This window comes from Eptesicus fuscus, chromosome 2 (genome assembly GCF_027574615.1).
Source record: "Eptesicus fuscus isolate TK198812 chromosome 2, DD_ASM_mEF_20220401, whole genome shotgun sequence".
NCBI classification, from domain to species: Eukaryota; Metazoa; Chordata; class Mammalia; order Chiroptera; family Vespertilionidae; genus Eptesicus; species Eptesicus fuscus.
In genome coordinates, this window is record NC_072474.1 from 28,049,804 (window position 1) to 28,065,104 (window position 15,301).

A 15,301-nucleotide genomic window follows, 5' to 3' on the forward strand; every position below is an offset into this window, starting at 1 on the left:
CTAAGTAGAAAGGGAAGAAATTCTATGTGCTCTTAACTCATTTTTATCTTTTTATAAATAACTTTTCATCCTTCTTATTTTAAAGTTCTTGCTAGGTAGAAGAGAAAATTATTTATCCAGTAGCCCAAACTAATGAACCCAAACCCGTACTGTTTTTATTTAAAGTGTCTTGATTTGGTTGACTGTAGAAGAGACCCTCCTGAAATACTCTTACGTGACACCATTAGTAGAAGAAACCTTTTTACAAAAAAAAACACCCTCCATTCACAATAGAAGTTTTCCATGTTGTTGCTTTTATGTGCAAGGTACATCCCAGTAAACCTTTTTTCTGTTTATAGATAAATATCCAGAAAATGTTTTAAGGCATAAAATCTGACTCAGGTGGATTAGTAAAATAAATAGATTGATTAAAAGCTCAGTCTCAAGGCAGATTCCCCTAGCTAAACTAGTTAGTTTGATTAAAAGCTAACCTAAATAAACAACATAAATTTATGGTAAAGGTTGAATGTTTTTCCCCATCTAAGTGAACTTTGCCCTGGTGAAAGGTTGCCTGTGATAGAAAGTTCTTGAGCATGTAAAACTTCTTGGTATTCTTTCTTTGTTCGAGTAGATTTTCAGATTGTCTTTTGTAGAGCTGTATAGTTTCAATATCTGGTACCCATTTTGTAACCTTCTTTTAGTCACCATAATGCTGTTAACAGCACTCCAAATAAAAATAAGCAACAGCAGCAACAAATCCATTATGTAAGCCTTAATTTGAGTGATAATAAGATAGGTAGACTCCTGCCTCCTCTCTTCCTTCATCACCTCCAAACACTGTACCTGCATCCTTAGGGTAGGTTTGATACCTATGCAAAGGGTAGGTTTGATACCAATTCTCGAAAAACTTTGTCTTCAAAATATGTTTTGCGACAGTGTGAATGTTTAGGTTCTTATTATCCAAACTATGAGAATTAAAATGGTTCATCTGAATCTCTAAAGAAAACTATTTCTGGTTATAGCTCACATGAGCCAAACCAAACCTGTATTTTAAAAGACAAATTTTCGTCCCAGTCCTCTGGGTGACTCATGAATGCCTAATCAACCCATATCACTTTTCCATAAAAGTTTTCTGTATTACATTTTTTTCAAATAGTGTATATATCCTAAAATTAGTGAACCATAATTCAGTATTATGTCTTCACATTTCATTCACACTTTTCAAGTTATTCATTAAAATTTTTTATACTTTTGAAATACATATGCTAAATGTTTGTGTTGTGTCTGTCAAACTCAACATATGTCCTTTAAGTAAGGCAGGAAAGTTACTATTGGATCCCCAAAAGTATGTGTGAAAAGTACAAAGGTGTCCTCCCACTATCCCCACCGCCAGCATCCACATTTCCTGATTTAGTACCATACTTTCTTAACAAGACATTTTAAGTCTCATACTCTACTGACTGAGCTAGCTAGACACTCTTACCAGGACATCTTAGATTAGATTAAACTCTTAAGACTAATATATCCTTTGTGAAAAAGGGAGATTATAGATGTGTTTCTAAAAGACTATGGAACATATTTAACCACCAGATACTGCTTTAGCGTAATATCCTGCCACCCTAAAGAGACTGCATAAACAAAATCCACAGTAGTTTCAGAAAGATGCCTTTGATATATTTACATTTAATTATCTAAATCTAAATTCTGTAGTTTTAGTTTTAAATATCATATAATTTTGAGTTACCAGGAAAATATTAGTTGTACAGTAAACTGACCCTATAAAGAATTGTTATCATTAATTTGATCTTATGTAATAAAATAGATATCAAATATTACCTTCCTCCCAGCTAAAATAACTTATCCTTTCAAATTCACTGGGAATAGTACCTTTCCATAGACTTTTAAATCGAAATTAAATATTTTGTGATTTACTAGGAAGTCAAATTTATTATGTTTTAAACAAGGAAGAGGAATTAACCTTTTTCCAAAAAGTGGAACAGAATTTCTGACAACTGCTTTGTTTCTAGTTAATGTTGGCATATCTTACTTTGTGAGGTAATTATATCTCCATTCAAACAGAAGATTCTTTGTTCTGTCTTTACTAAATAGAAAGGAATGCCTTATGTTAGACCTTCTGCCCATGCATGTCACTTCAGTCTTGCACAGATGTATATTGTAAAGGCATTCACACATGTCCTCAGCCACACAGTGTGTCATTTTACAACATATCTTGAAGGTTTCTTTTTCAGTTCATTTAACGTTTGCACATTAATGGCTTTATAGTCAAAGTTTTACTTTGAAGTTAATTATTTTGGTGGGCTAGGGTTGGTCTGGAGCTCCTCTTACGGCCTTGAAAGGCCTGAATTGATTATCTACAAAGTCTCCTTACTTTAGTAGGTATTGTTAATATATATATGGAAAAGGTTTAAAATATATATATATATATTATGTGTGTGTGTGTGTGTGTGTGTGTAAAGTAGCTTAAAAAACTAATTGCTTCTTTGACTATTTGAATCATTTAAGTTTCCAGAGAATTTTAACTCTTTCTGCAACTTTATTCTTAAATTACTTTAGGGGATTATTTTTACTCAATTTCCACAGCCCTTACTTTTTTTATGGCTTTAGTCATGTCAAAGAATTTTTAGGAAAAAAAATGTTTCATCTATTACTTTTAAATGGTAGTTTTTATTTTTAAGTGCTAATTTTAATTTTAATTATAGATCCTTCTGAATATCCATCAAAATTATTTTGTCAAGATGCCACAATTGTCAAAGGCATCAAATACAAACAAATAATTATAACTCCATAGACATAAAGGATAGGCCTGTTTTTTGATCTGTCCTTCTTTATTTCAATAGCTATATGAGTCACCTAATGGTATGCCTCCATTTTCCTAGCAGTAAAATTAGAATAATGAATTTTGTAAACTTTTGAGATCCTTGAATAAGTGATATGTTTGCTATATACTGTTATTTTTAAAACAATACATGTAAAAAAATAAGTATTTCTACTGCATGTCTCCCTATTTTTCCTTTAAGTTAATAAATTAAGAGATCTAATTATTTCTAAATCCCAACATTTACATAGTAAGTGGAAATATTTCTAAGAAAAAAATATTAGTGATAATTAAAACTTAATATGTTTCAAGCACTATTCTGAACCCCTTAAACATATTTTATTTAACCTCATAACAACTTTAAGAGAAGTTCTAATACTAACTTCATTTTACAGATAAGAAAACTGAGGCCCAGGATGTTGCCTCGCAAGTGCTAGAACCAGGATTTAGGCCCAGTCACATTCCAGAGCCTGAATGCTCTTAACCACTGACCCCTGCCTCTGCTTGAACACCTCCTATGACCCATTCCAGTGTCATACATGTTCATTTAAAAGCTAGTCTCCAAATGAAATATTTAAGAATGAAATGATACAGAGTCTTGGATTTGCTTTAAAATATTTCAGTAGGGGCAGACATGAAACAAATTATTCCACCAAAAAACTGTTGAAGCTGAATGATAAGCACATGAGATCCATTATGCTATTCTCCATTCTTATGTATGTTTGAAAATTTTCATAATACTGTGGTTTTTTTTTTAAAGTTAACCACTATATTAAACTAAAAAGTTCTATAGGGTTTTAGAATCTAATTTCTTTGTTTTAATTTTAGTTTTTCTTCTGTCTAATGATATTTGTTATGTGCCCAGTGATAATTTAGATATTTGACTGGCTTTTTATACTACTTATTTTTTAATAAGTGTTCTTAGCGTTTTAACGTAATCTGTATTTGTTTTTACAGGAGCCAAGCAATAAAAGAGTTCGACCTCTAGCTCGGGTCACATCCTTGGCAAATTTAATCTCTCCTGTAAGAAATGGAGCAGTCAGACGTTTTGGTCAAACAATACAGGTCAGTGAGGGAGGGGATGGGGAGCAAATAATGTAGTGAAGGGGACATTTTATAGAAGCCTCAGATTTGTATTTTTCTTTGAGTTATACAAACAGGTTTATATTATTATACTTAAACATACATTTTTTTAAATACTTTAAAATGATAGATTAAAGCTTGGATAAATGGTTGTTTTATTCATAGAGAAATTCTCAGAACTTTGGTGTTAATTTGTCTTATTTTTTTAAGAAAAAGGAATAATTACTGTATCTTCCAAATCTTTTCTCTTTTATTCACCTCTGTGTTTGTTTGTTTTCTTTTAAGTCATTTACCCTTCGTGGTGACAATAGATCTCCAGCTTCAGCCCAGAAGTCGTCGAGCAGATCAACAGTCCCAACACCTGCTAAAAGGAGAAGTAGTGTATTGTGGTCAGAGATGTTAGATGTCAGTATGAAGGAGTCTTTAACTACCAAAGAAATTAAACGTCAGGAGGTATGCTGGCATCCAATAGACCATATTTATTGACTTATATTTTTAAAAATAGTCCCTATTTTTTTAACGTGTTTTGCCAGAAGAATAGCAAATTAATGCCTGTGATAAAATCAACTTGCAATTTTGAGCAGCAATTCATAACACATGCTGAGTAGTACTTTTTGATGGGTGGTGGTCATCAAACTTAACAACTCTAAGGAGAGGGTAAAATTATGAAACATGGCAGCCTCTTATTTGAGATTCCATTCTGAATTACAGATTTCAGACTGAGTCACTTCAAAAAGCATTGTTCAGAATATCAGTAAATATCAATTGTATATAATTTTCCTTTCTCAAAGAAAGGAATGACCTATCATGTTTGCTGGACTTTTTTTTAGGCAATATATGAAATGTCTCGAGGTGAACAGGATTTAATTGAGGATCTCAAGCTTGCAAGAAAGGTCAGTAAATAACTTTTTATTATATGCCCTAGTTTTTAAAAATACTTCACAAATTCTAAAGGATAGTTCTCTTAACCTTTAAAAAAAGAAAAGTAGAAAATATCTACTGATGAATACTTTTTTTACAAACAGTAAAGATGAGATTTATTAAACACATCTCTTCAAGTATGAATATCAGTAAGAGCGTCTACTTGGGGATTAATACATACCTTAATGTCTTTTAGTGTAACGAATAGGATTCCCCTCTAGTTTTTAAGAAAAAGGAATAATTACATTCAAATACAGATCCTCTCGTTGTGTTTTATTTGCTCAATATCTTTGTGTGAAACATTTCTTCCCATCTAATAGGCCTACCATGACCCCATGTTAAAGTTATCTATTATGTCAGAAGAGGAACTAACACAAATATTTGGTGATCTGGATGCTTACATACCTCTGCATGAAGGTAAAATATGCTCCTTAATTTTCATTAGTATCTAAACAGTAGTAACACAGATCATTTTAAATTTAATGCTGAATTACTTTAAAATAAGCCTACTATTGGTATTTCTGCTTTTCTCTACTTCAGATTTGTTGGCAAGATTAGGAGAAGCAACCAGACCTTCTGGAACAATAGAGCAGATTGGTGACATTCTTGTGAACTGGGTATGTAGGGAGTTGTTTGCTTCAGATAGTTTTTTATATATTTTCTATACTTGTTATTTTTTATGAATAGCAGATGATTTATCCAGTAACTGGATTCTAAAAGTAGGTAAGACATTAAAACTGAACAAAATTATGTAGCTGTAAGAAGTTACTAGTATAGTCTCTGTTAAAAAAAAATACTTCAGGAATGATAGTTTAAAATATATATATATATATCCCCCCCCTTGGACAGAATCCCCACAGTATATGTCATTAATTATTTGTTTCATTCTTTTGGTTAACATTTGTGCCTGCCAGATACTAGGCACTGTTCTAGGAGGGATCACAGGAGATTCGGTGATGAAAGACTGTTTCTACATTTAAAATCTAGTGAAAGAATATCTGTCAAGTATATAAACAGTCTCGGGGTTGGTGATGAATGTGCCAGAGGAACACTCAGGTGTCCTGGGAATACAGAAGAAGAGCATCTAGCTGAGGTTGGGGGAAGTCATGAGTCTTTGGTTGAATTTTTTAGTCAAATTATTGGAATAGGGTGTTCTGATGTCAACCCAAAACACTATCCTTCCCCCATTGTCACCTGCAGGAAAATTTTCACAGCTTGTTAAAACTTTTAAGAATAGCTGTAGTTTTTGTGTTTTGTGTTCACAGGCTTACTAATGGACTAAATCATAACAGAAACTTACCATACTTTGTTTTCTTTAATTACTCTGTAGTTGCCAGGCTTGAATGCCTACAAAGGCTATTGTAGTAACCAGCTGGCAGCCAAAGCTCTTCTTGATCAAAAGAAACAAGATCCAAGAGTCCAGGACTTTCTCCAGAGATGTCTTGAGTCTCCCTTCAGTCGAAAACTAGATCTTTGGAGCTTCCTAGATATTCCTCGAAGTCGCCTAGTCAAATACCCTTTACTGTTAAAAGAAATTCTTAGACACACTCCAAAAGACCACCCTGATGTTCAGCTTCTGGAAGAAGCTGTAAGTAGTCAAATACATGACTCATGTTTTGCAAATTTATATATTAGCTTGCCTTAAAAAGATTTACAATGATACTCTCAAATTTTATGCATATCACACCAGCATAGTGAAGTGTTCTGTTGTTTTTAGTACCCAATATGGTAGTGCACTGCATAGTATAAAGAGACGTAATATATTTTATATTTTAATCACAAAACTGGATTCTAATCTGATCTTTTTCACTAGCTAGCTATGTGACTTTGGGCAAATCACCCAATTTTGCTGAGGCTTTTTTTTTATATGTAGAATGAAGGGGCTGATTGAATTTACTGATTTCTAGAGTCCCTTTAAGCTTTAAAATTTTTATCATTTTAAAAAGATGTTTTAGCCTTATAGGGGAGCAGGATAAATTAGTAAGCTGAAAATGCTCCATCAATGTTTTGGTAATTTTTAGGTACTGATAATACAAGGCGTTCTCTCTGATATCAACTTGAAGAAAGGCGAATCAGAATGCCAATATTATATTGACAAACTGGAGTATCTGGATGAAAAGCAAAAGGATCCTAGAATTGAGGCAAGCAAAGCATTGCTTTGCCACGGGGAACTGAAGAACAAAAATGGACATGTGAGTGCATTTGAATGCTAATGTAAAGTGAGCTATTATTTTTCTTTCCAACCCTGTTTAAATTTATCACATAATGAAAGATTACTGGGTTTTATTTCATGTTATTTGATAAAGCAAACATGATTTCTCATGAATTACTTAAATGCCTTAGTGGAGAATCAATAATATTTTGTTTTGAAGCATAAGTCATCAACTTGTTTGGCTAGGAGTTTCCTTTCTAAATAGTAAGTTTCATAATATATAATAAAGAATACTCATTCAAAAAATGTAGAGTTTATTTTATAGTGATGGAAGTCATTCTTAGTACTACTGAACACATTTCTGCAGCAGATTGAATGAAAGCAAACTTATTTTTTAAATAATTACAAAAGCACCAGCTAGAACTAAGTATAAGCTTGGATAGATAGTATTTTTGTTTCATAAAGTGCTTTTCAAAAGTTCAATTTATAAGTTGAGGTTCTTTTTGGAAAAAGTTAAAATGTGATATCTCTGATTTCTATCATGAGGCCTAATTGTTTTAAAACAATTAGGCTTAAATTTGTTTGTGACAAAGTAGAACCATTAATTAACATTTTTACCAGCTTGCATTTTTTAATCCTTCCTTTGTTAGAAAACTATGGAATACAGTACTGGTGTTTCTAGTCATGTTACTGCTGATAATCAGGTCTTTGTGGGGAGTAGCATTTACTCAGCTGCTGCTTAATCTAATGTTACACACCAATTTTAAAAGTTTTATATAGTCTGAGATTAGAAAAGCTGTCCGTGTAGAATATGCACAGCCTTGAAATAACCATCTTTATGGGGTCATTTGTAAAGGTATCTTAGTAAATTAATGTGATGAAATTAATGTCAAATCAAGTTCTTTTAATGGATTTCAATCACCTACAGTCACAAAGTACCATACTTAAGAAGCATTTGTTTCCCCTTTCTCCAGAAACTTTACATTTTCCTGTTTCAAGACATCTTGGTTTTGACCCGGCCTGTTACACGAAATGACCGACACTCTTACCAGGTTTACCGGCAGCCTATCCCAGTCCAAGAGCTGGTCTTGGAAGACCTACAGGATGGAGATGTGAGAATGGGAGGGTCCTTTCGAGGGGCTTTCAGCAACTCAGATAAAGGTAAAAATACTAGCTTTAAAACAGTTTAACTAAACAAACTCAGAACCTAAATATATTTTGTTTTAATCTTTAAGAGTTCTGTTCCTACACAAAAAATTAGAAAAGAAATAGGTTCCATTGTCCTATATATACTATTATACTCATTAACTAGAGGCCCGTTGCACGAAATTCGTGCACAGGGGGCGGGGGAGGGGGTGTCCCTCAGCCCAGCCTGCACCCTCTCCAATCTGGGACCCCTCGAGGCATGTCCGACTGCCCGTTTAACGGGCAGTCGGACATCCCTCTCACAATCCAGGACTGCTGGCTCCCAACTGCTCGCCTACCTGCCTTTCTGATTGCCCCTAACCGTTTCTGCCTGCCAGCCTGATCACCCCCTAACCGCTCCCCTACCAGCCTAATTGATGCCTAACAGCTCCCCTGCCAGCCTAGTCGCCCCTAACTGCCCTCCCCTGCAGGCCTGGTCACCCCTAACTGCCCTCCCCTGCAGGCTTGATCGCTCCCAACTGCCCTCCCTTGCATGCCTGGTCCCTCCCAACTGCCCTTCCTTGCAGGCCTGGTCCCTCCCAACTGCCCTCTCCTCTGGCCATCTTGTGGCGGCCATCTTGTGTCCACATGGGGGCAGCCATCTTGTGTGTTGTAGTGATGGTCAATTTGCATATTATTCTTTTATTAGATAGGATAGAGGCCTGGTGCACTGGTGGGGGCCAGCTGGTTTGCCCTGAAGGGTGTCCTGGATCAGGGTGGGGTGTGGGGCAGCCTGGGCGAGGGGCCTGTGGTGGTTTGCAGGCTGGCCACACCCCCCTGGCAACCGAAGTGGAGGCCCTGGTATCTGGGATTTATTTATCTTCTATAATTGAAACTTTGTAGACTTAAGCGGAGGCCATGGCAGGCCAGGGCTGCGAAAGCTTGGCTTCCTCCATCGCCAGGGGCAACTCAAGCCTCCTGCTCTCTCCAGCTCCGTGGCTGCCGCCATTTTTGTTGGGATTTATTTATCTTCTATAATTGAAACTTTGTAGCCTTGAGTGGAGGCCTGGGCTGGCCAGGGTGTGTGGAAAGCTTGGCTTCCTCCATTCCCGAGGAAACCCAGCCTCCTGCTCGCTCCGTAGCCGCAGCCATCTTGGTTGGGTTAATTTGCATACTTGATCCTGATTGGCTGGTGGGCGTGGCTTGTGGGTGTAGCAGAGTGATGGTTAATTTGCATGTTACTCTTTTATTAGATAGGCTATGTAAAGTGCTTTGCTGCTCTAACACCAGCAGGTGTATCTGATAAGTCATGTATGAACTTTATATCATGTATCTACCTAATTGATTTGCATATTATATAAATTAGAGGGCCGGGACAGCCCAGGGGGGGAGGGGACACAGGAGGTTGGCTGGCCGGCCCCACCCCCTGGTCAAACTCTCGGTCAAGGGGACAATTTGCATATTAGCCTTTTATTATATAGGATAACCAGCACCCTTATTAAGATAGTATGACCATGTCATCTAGAATAATCTTTTTATTTAAGTCTGCTGTTTTATGTATTTATTTATTTTCATTTTTATTTCTCTAGCTAAAAATATCTTTAGAGTTCGCTTCCAAGATCCCTCTCCGGGCCAGTCACACACTCTACAAGCAAATGATGTGTTCCACAAACAGCAGTGGTTCAATTGTATTCGCACTGCTATTGCCCCTTTCCAGCAGGCTACTAATTCACCTGAGCTGCAAGGTTTGCCAGAGCTCCATGAGGAGTGTGAAGAGAACAACCCCGCCGCCAGCAACATCAGGGCCCAGAGAAGGGCATCCACGGTGTCGAGTGTGACTCAGGTCGAAGTTGATGGAGATACTTCAGAATGTGGCTCCCCAGTGCACGCCACAGACAACATTAAGAGTGTCAAAGCACACCGAACACAATCTGGCTTCCGGAAAGCAAGGGACAAAACCCACTTCAGTGGCAAACGGAAAGAGACTTTGGTATAAAGAGTGTTAACTAGTGGAGAAACTGTTTATTTATAAATGTGTACAGTTTGTTTTATCTTGTAATGTGAGCATGGGAACATTGCAGGGTTACTTAGTACCAGTCTTAACATTTTCTATGTTTTTGGTTGGTTTTGGTGGTTGTTCCCCTTTTTTTTTTAAGGCAGCTAAAGATATATATATATATATATATATATATATATATCTTTGTGTATATATATATATATATATATATATATATATATATATACACACACACACATATACATACATACAGATTACTGTTAAACTGCAATTCTTTTCCCCCCCCAGATATTTTCTCGAGATTATTTAGAACATTCAAGCCTGGTATTTTCAATCAAATGAAACATTTATGAAATGGTTTTCTCTTCATTCTGCATTCATCATGACTTTTCAATACTAACCAATTGTGGTATTTACAGTATTTGCCAAAACTTAAAATTTTGCAAATACTAGGATTTTACCAGTGTTATTTTGATAAACTTTGTGTGCAGAATTTGAAATTTTAACTTTGGCATCTAAAGTTTACATGGAATACATGTAATATTTCAGAATTTACATCGAAACATAAGTTCCATGGAAAACAAACCATAAAACGTAATAGGTTTTCCATTTTATCAACTGGAATGCTTTATGTTAGTTTGTTTTTCCACTACACATTCCTCATTTTCATTTAATCTGCCAATTATTTAATTTTTTTATTGTAGTTTTTAGGATTTGCTTTTATTTTTTTACTTTGATGCCTTTCAAATTGGCATGTCTTTAAAGTATTTTGTTTCCTTCATTAAAAAATGTGTTTGTGTGCATATGTATATATATATATAAAAAAATATATATATTTTAAATCATATTAACTTTACCAAGTGAAACCAAGCCATACTGTTTTTTGAGCCAATTAAGAAAATTGCCATTTTTAAAGTGTAGCATTTTGGGCCGATGAACACACATGAACTGACAGTATATTCTAGATTACTGAAAGGAAAACCACCTTAAGAATTTGGTTGAAAGTTTTAGTGTTGTCTGAGAAGCAAGAGGGAAGGCAGCTGACTGGTAATAAATATTAAAAAAAAAAAAAAAAAAAGAGGGAAAAAGAGAGTAGTTTTGTCTTAAAGGAAAACTATCTGGTTGTGCCAGAATGTGAAAGGAGATAGTAAAAGCTAAACTTGAGAGTGTGTAGTAAGTTGTAGAAGGCTTGGGGGAAGTGGACTTTATTTGCCTTGGTTTATAATGCCTGCGAATAATGGGTTTGAAAAGACAATGGAATATGTTGAAATTTTGACCGCATTAGATCAATTTTGGTGGATTTATTCATAAGAGGGGGGAAAAGACATTAATCTTTTATTATAAAGTGTTCCTGTTCAAATGAGATCCTAGTCTTTAAGTGGGGACTAAAAGTTCTGTGTCGTGGCAGCTTTATAATGGTGATCAGTTCAAGTAAATGTTGATTGGTATGTGAACTATAATTGGCCAGGGGAAGTGAAAATTCAGAAAGACTGTATATAGATCAATCCAAATGATTTCTCTGTATAAATGAATTATACAATTAAAAAAAGCACACAAACAATCACCCTTAAAGGTTTCTTGGCTGGTGGATGTTTGGGGAACATTTGTCAGAATATGTTGAAGTAATGGCAAACCTCACAACAGTTTTTAAAAAGTATACATAAACTTTTGCAATTAATTGATGAATAAGAGAAAGAGTTAGGTCATTTAGTGCATCTTTTTTAAAATATATTTTTATTGATATCAGAGAGGAAGGGAGAGGGAGAGAGAGAGAAACATCAATGAAGAGAGAGAACCATTGATTGGCTGCCTCCTGCACACCCCCGACTGGGGATCGAGCCCACAACCCGGACATGCACCCTTGACCAGAACTGAACCAGGACCCTTGAGTCCACAGGACAACACTCTATCCACTAAGCCAAACCAGCAAGGGTCATTTTGTGCATCTTATTAAGCCATTTAGGATGCAGTATAATCACAAACAGCAATTGAGTTGAAGACAGCTGAATATCTGGCCACTTAGTGGATGTGATTGTAAGGCTAATAGCAAAGCATTCTGATGAATTCGATTAATTTCAAATTCTAATTTAGGTATCAGGTTTCTAACTATGACTTGAGACATATCAAACAATTGCAATGTATGGACTTAATTGGATCCTAAATCAAACAAACTTTTTTAATAAGAAAATCGGAAATATCCACTATTGACTGGATATTTGAAGTTCAGTAGTTGTGTTTTTCTGTTTAACAGCATTCTGATTACCTTTAGAGACAAATTCTGAAGTATTTATTGATAAAATTGTATTATGTCTAGGATTTCCTTCAAAATTACGGGCAGGAAAATGGAGCTAAAAATGAAACAAGATTGATCATAAGCTGAGAATTTCTGAAGCTAGATGAGAGATATTAAGAATTCATTATAGTCTTTGCGTATATTTTTGTATATGTTTGAAACTTCACTAAAAAAGGAAAAGAACTTAAGGAATTGCAGGTATCTAGTAAGTTTTCAACTTCTCAACCTCTTTACCCCTTCTAAGCCCCAGCCTTCACTTTCCAAAGTAAGGTCAGAATGTTGGTCAAACACAGCTTCCTTTGCTGTTTACCATCTCACAGAAACTCAAACCTTTTGCCTAAATTCAGCACTCAACATCCTCTTCATTACAGCTGGCAGTATTATTAGACTAATCTCGACTCTGGTTTAATTCACACGGCCCTTTTCTTTTCCCAGTGTCTCCCTCCATCTACCACCACTTGTTTTCTTTGCCTACCCTTTTTTCTCTGACACAAACATGGATCCACAACTGTATTAAAACTAGAAACCGTTGCACGAAGAGATTCGTGCAATAGGCCTTCCTTCCCTTGGCTTCCAGCACTGGTTTTCCTCCAGCACCCGGGATCCAGGCCTTCGCTCGGCCAGAGTCTGCCGTCTTAGTCTTCGCTGCAGACTGCCTAGAGCAGCTGGGCAGCCATCATCTCTGGCCTTCTAATTTGCATACTCACTCTGATCGGCTGTGGGCATAACAGAGGTATGGTCAATTTACATGTTTGTCTATTAGATAAGATGAAGCAGTAAGAAAGTTATGTTTCCACTTCACCCAATGAAGCAATTCCATGAAACCGAACCCTGAGAATTTCCAGCAAGGACCATTTTGTTAACTACATTCCTGCCTCTTAACAAAGGAACTAGCATTAAAATATCTGATAATGTTTGTGTTGTTGAATAGATCAAAAAGTAAGGCAAAACCAGCTACATTTAAAGAATTTTGATAATCTACCATGGAATTCCGATTTCTCATAGCTGCTGCTAGGGGCAGGTGAAAATATTTTCATTTCCCTCCTTCACTGAGCAGGGCAAGCAGAGACAGATTAATCAAGTTAGACCTGGGCATTTAGTCTGATTCCCTCCTTACCAGCAGAGGCATCTGAAATCTGAAAACATCAAGTGACTTGCCCAAGATCCCACAGCTGGTATGTGGCAAAGCTGAGATGAAAGGCAGCTATGTATCAACCCTGCATTATAGCTCTTGAACCAAACATGCTTGTCACCCTAGGACCTGCCCTCCCCACCCAATCCTACCTCAGGCTACCACCACTCAGGGATCCACCTCTGGTGGAAGACCTTGTCTGTCCTTCACCTTGGACCCAACCATCTTGAGTTTATGCTACTGCCCAGCAGTCCCAGCTCATTCTGCATCATAACTCTCCAACTTCCTCTCAGGAAAGTTGACTAAGCCCACCATACCTTCCTTTTGAAAATACACTTCCTCCAACTCCTGTACCCTCATGTTTCTCCTTGTTCTATCTTCCTAGCATCTTATCTCCTTTGGCCCCTTCTCTTCCAGATCTAAATGTGGGAAACCACAAGCCTCAGTCTCCAGACTTCTTTTTTTATGCTCCTGGGACATCTGATCCATTCCTACGACTTGAACATCACCAACACCCAGTAACTCCCAAATTTATATCTTTAGTTCTCACCTCCCTGAGCTCCAGACTCACTACCCAGCAGCCTATCTGTCATGCCCACTGGGAAGTCTATATCTCACACTTGACCCAAGAGAACTTGCTGTCCATCCCTAATCCTTTCCTCCCCTAATCTTCCCATCTCAGTAAATGTTATGAGCATTCATCCAATCTGATTCCTCTAACTCACTCTCACCCCATGACTACTCCATCTGTAAGCCATGACACCCTGCTTCCACAATTTAGAATCCTACCATTGCCCACCACTTTCATTGTTCCAAGTTAGTATTAGCTGCAGTAGGTCTGGTCTTAAAAACAGCAACAGCCTCCTAACTGGCCTGCCACACTTCACTCTCACCACCATATCACAGCCAGATGATCTTTCCAATGCAAAAATCAGGCCATAATAAAATATCAAAGTAAAACAGCACTTTAAAAATTGCATTTTCTGATGCTAAAATTTATACACTTGTATTATGGAAAATTTATAAAATTCAGAAAATTATAAAAAATAAATTGCCTGAAGAGAATGAGAAGGCATTCAAATCCCAGCTACCAAAGACTAGGAAAAAAAATATTTGTTAAGTGAACAAACCAATTTTTAAATGGGCAAAGACCTGGACACCTCACCAAAGAAGATATACAGATGGCAAATTAAGCACATGGAAAGATGCTCCACACCATGTCACTAAGGAATTGCAACTTAAAGCAGCAATGAGCTATCACTACACACCTATCAGAATGTTGAAATCCAAAACACTGACAACACTAAATGCTGGTGAGGATGTGGAGCAATAAAAATTCTCACACTGCTGGTGAAAATGCAAAATGGCACAGCCACTTGACAGTTTGTCAGTTTCTTACCAAACTACAAAACCTACTATATGATCTAGCTATCTTGCTCTTTGATATTTACTCAAAGGAGATGAAAACATCTGACCACATAAAAACCTGCAGCTTTATGCATAATTACTCAAACTTAGAAGCAACCAAGATGTCCTTGGTGAATGGATAAAATGTGGTTCATCCAGACAATGGAATATTATTCAGTGCTAAAAAGAAATGAACCAGCAAGCCATGAAAAAGACATGAAGGAAACTTAAATGCATTTATTAAGTGAAAGCAGCCAATCTGAAAAGGCTATGTACTGTATGATTCCAACTATAAGACATTCTGGAAAAGGCAAAACTGTAGAAATAGTAAAAACATCAGTGGCTGTCAGGAATTG

At 36.4% G+C, this 15,301-nt stretch overlaps 1 protein-coding gene across 2 annotated transcripts in view; it reads left to right on the forward strand.

The window, feature by feature from the left end:
- Positions 1-10,243, forward strand: part of NET1 (neuroepithelial cell transforming 1) — a 47,446-nt gene extending 37,203 nt beyond the window's left edge. For both annotated transcript variants that reach the window (XM_008155348.2, XM_008155349.3), the window contains 9 exons: positions 3,773-3,880; positions 4,184-4,351; positions 4,729-4,791; positions 5,140-5,236; positions 5,360-5,436; positions 6,150-6,407; positions 6,841-7,011; positions 7,946-8,132; positions 9,686-10,243. In XM_008155348.2, coding sequence (XP_008153570.2) covers positions 3,773-3,880; positions 4,184-4,351; positions 4,729-4,791; positions 5,140-5,236; positions 5,360-5,436; positions 6,150-6,407; positions 6,841-7,011; positions 7,946-8,132; positions 9,686-10,092 — 1,536 coding nt within the window. In that variant the 3' untranslated portion in view covers positions 10,093-10,243. The remainder of the gene's footprint in view (positions 1-3,772; positions 3,881-4,183; positions 4,352-4,728; positions 4,792-5,139; positions 5,237-5,359; positions 5,437-6,149; positions 6,408-6,840; positions 7,012-7,945; positions 8,133-9,685) is intronic.
- The last annotated feature ends 5,058 nt before the right edge of the window (positions 10,244-15,301 follow it).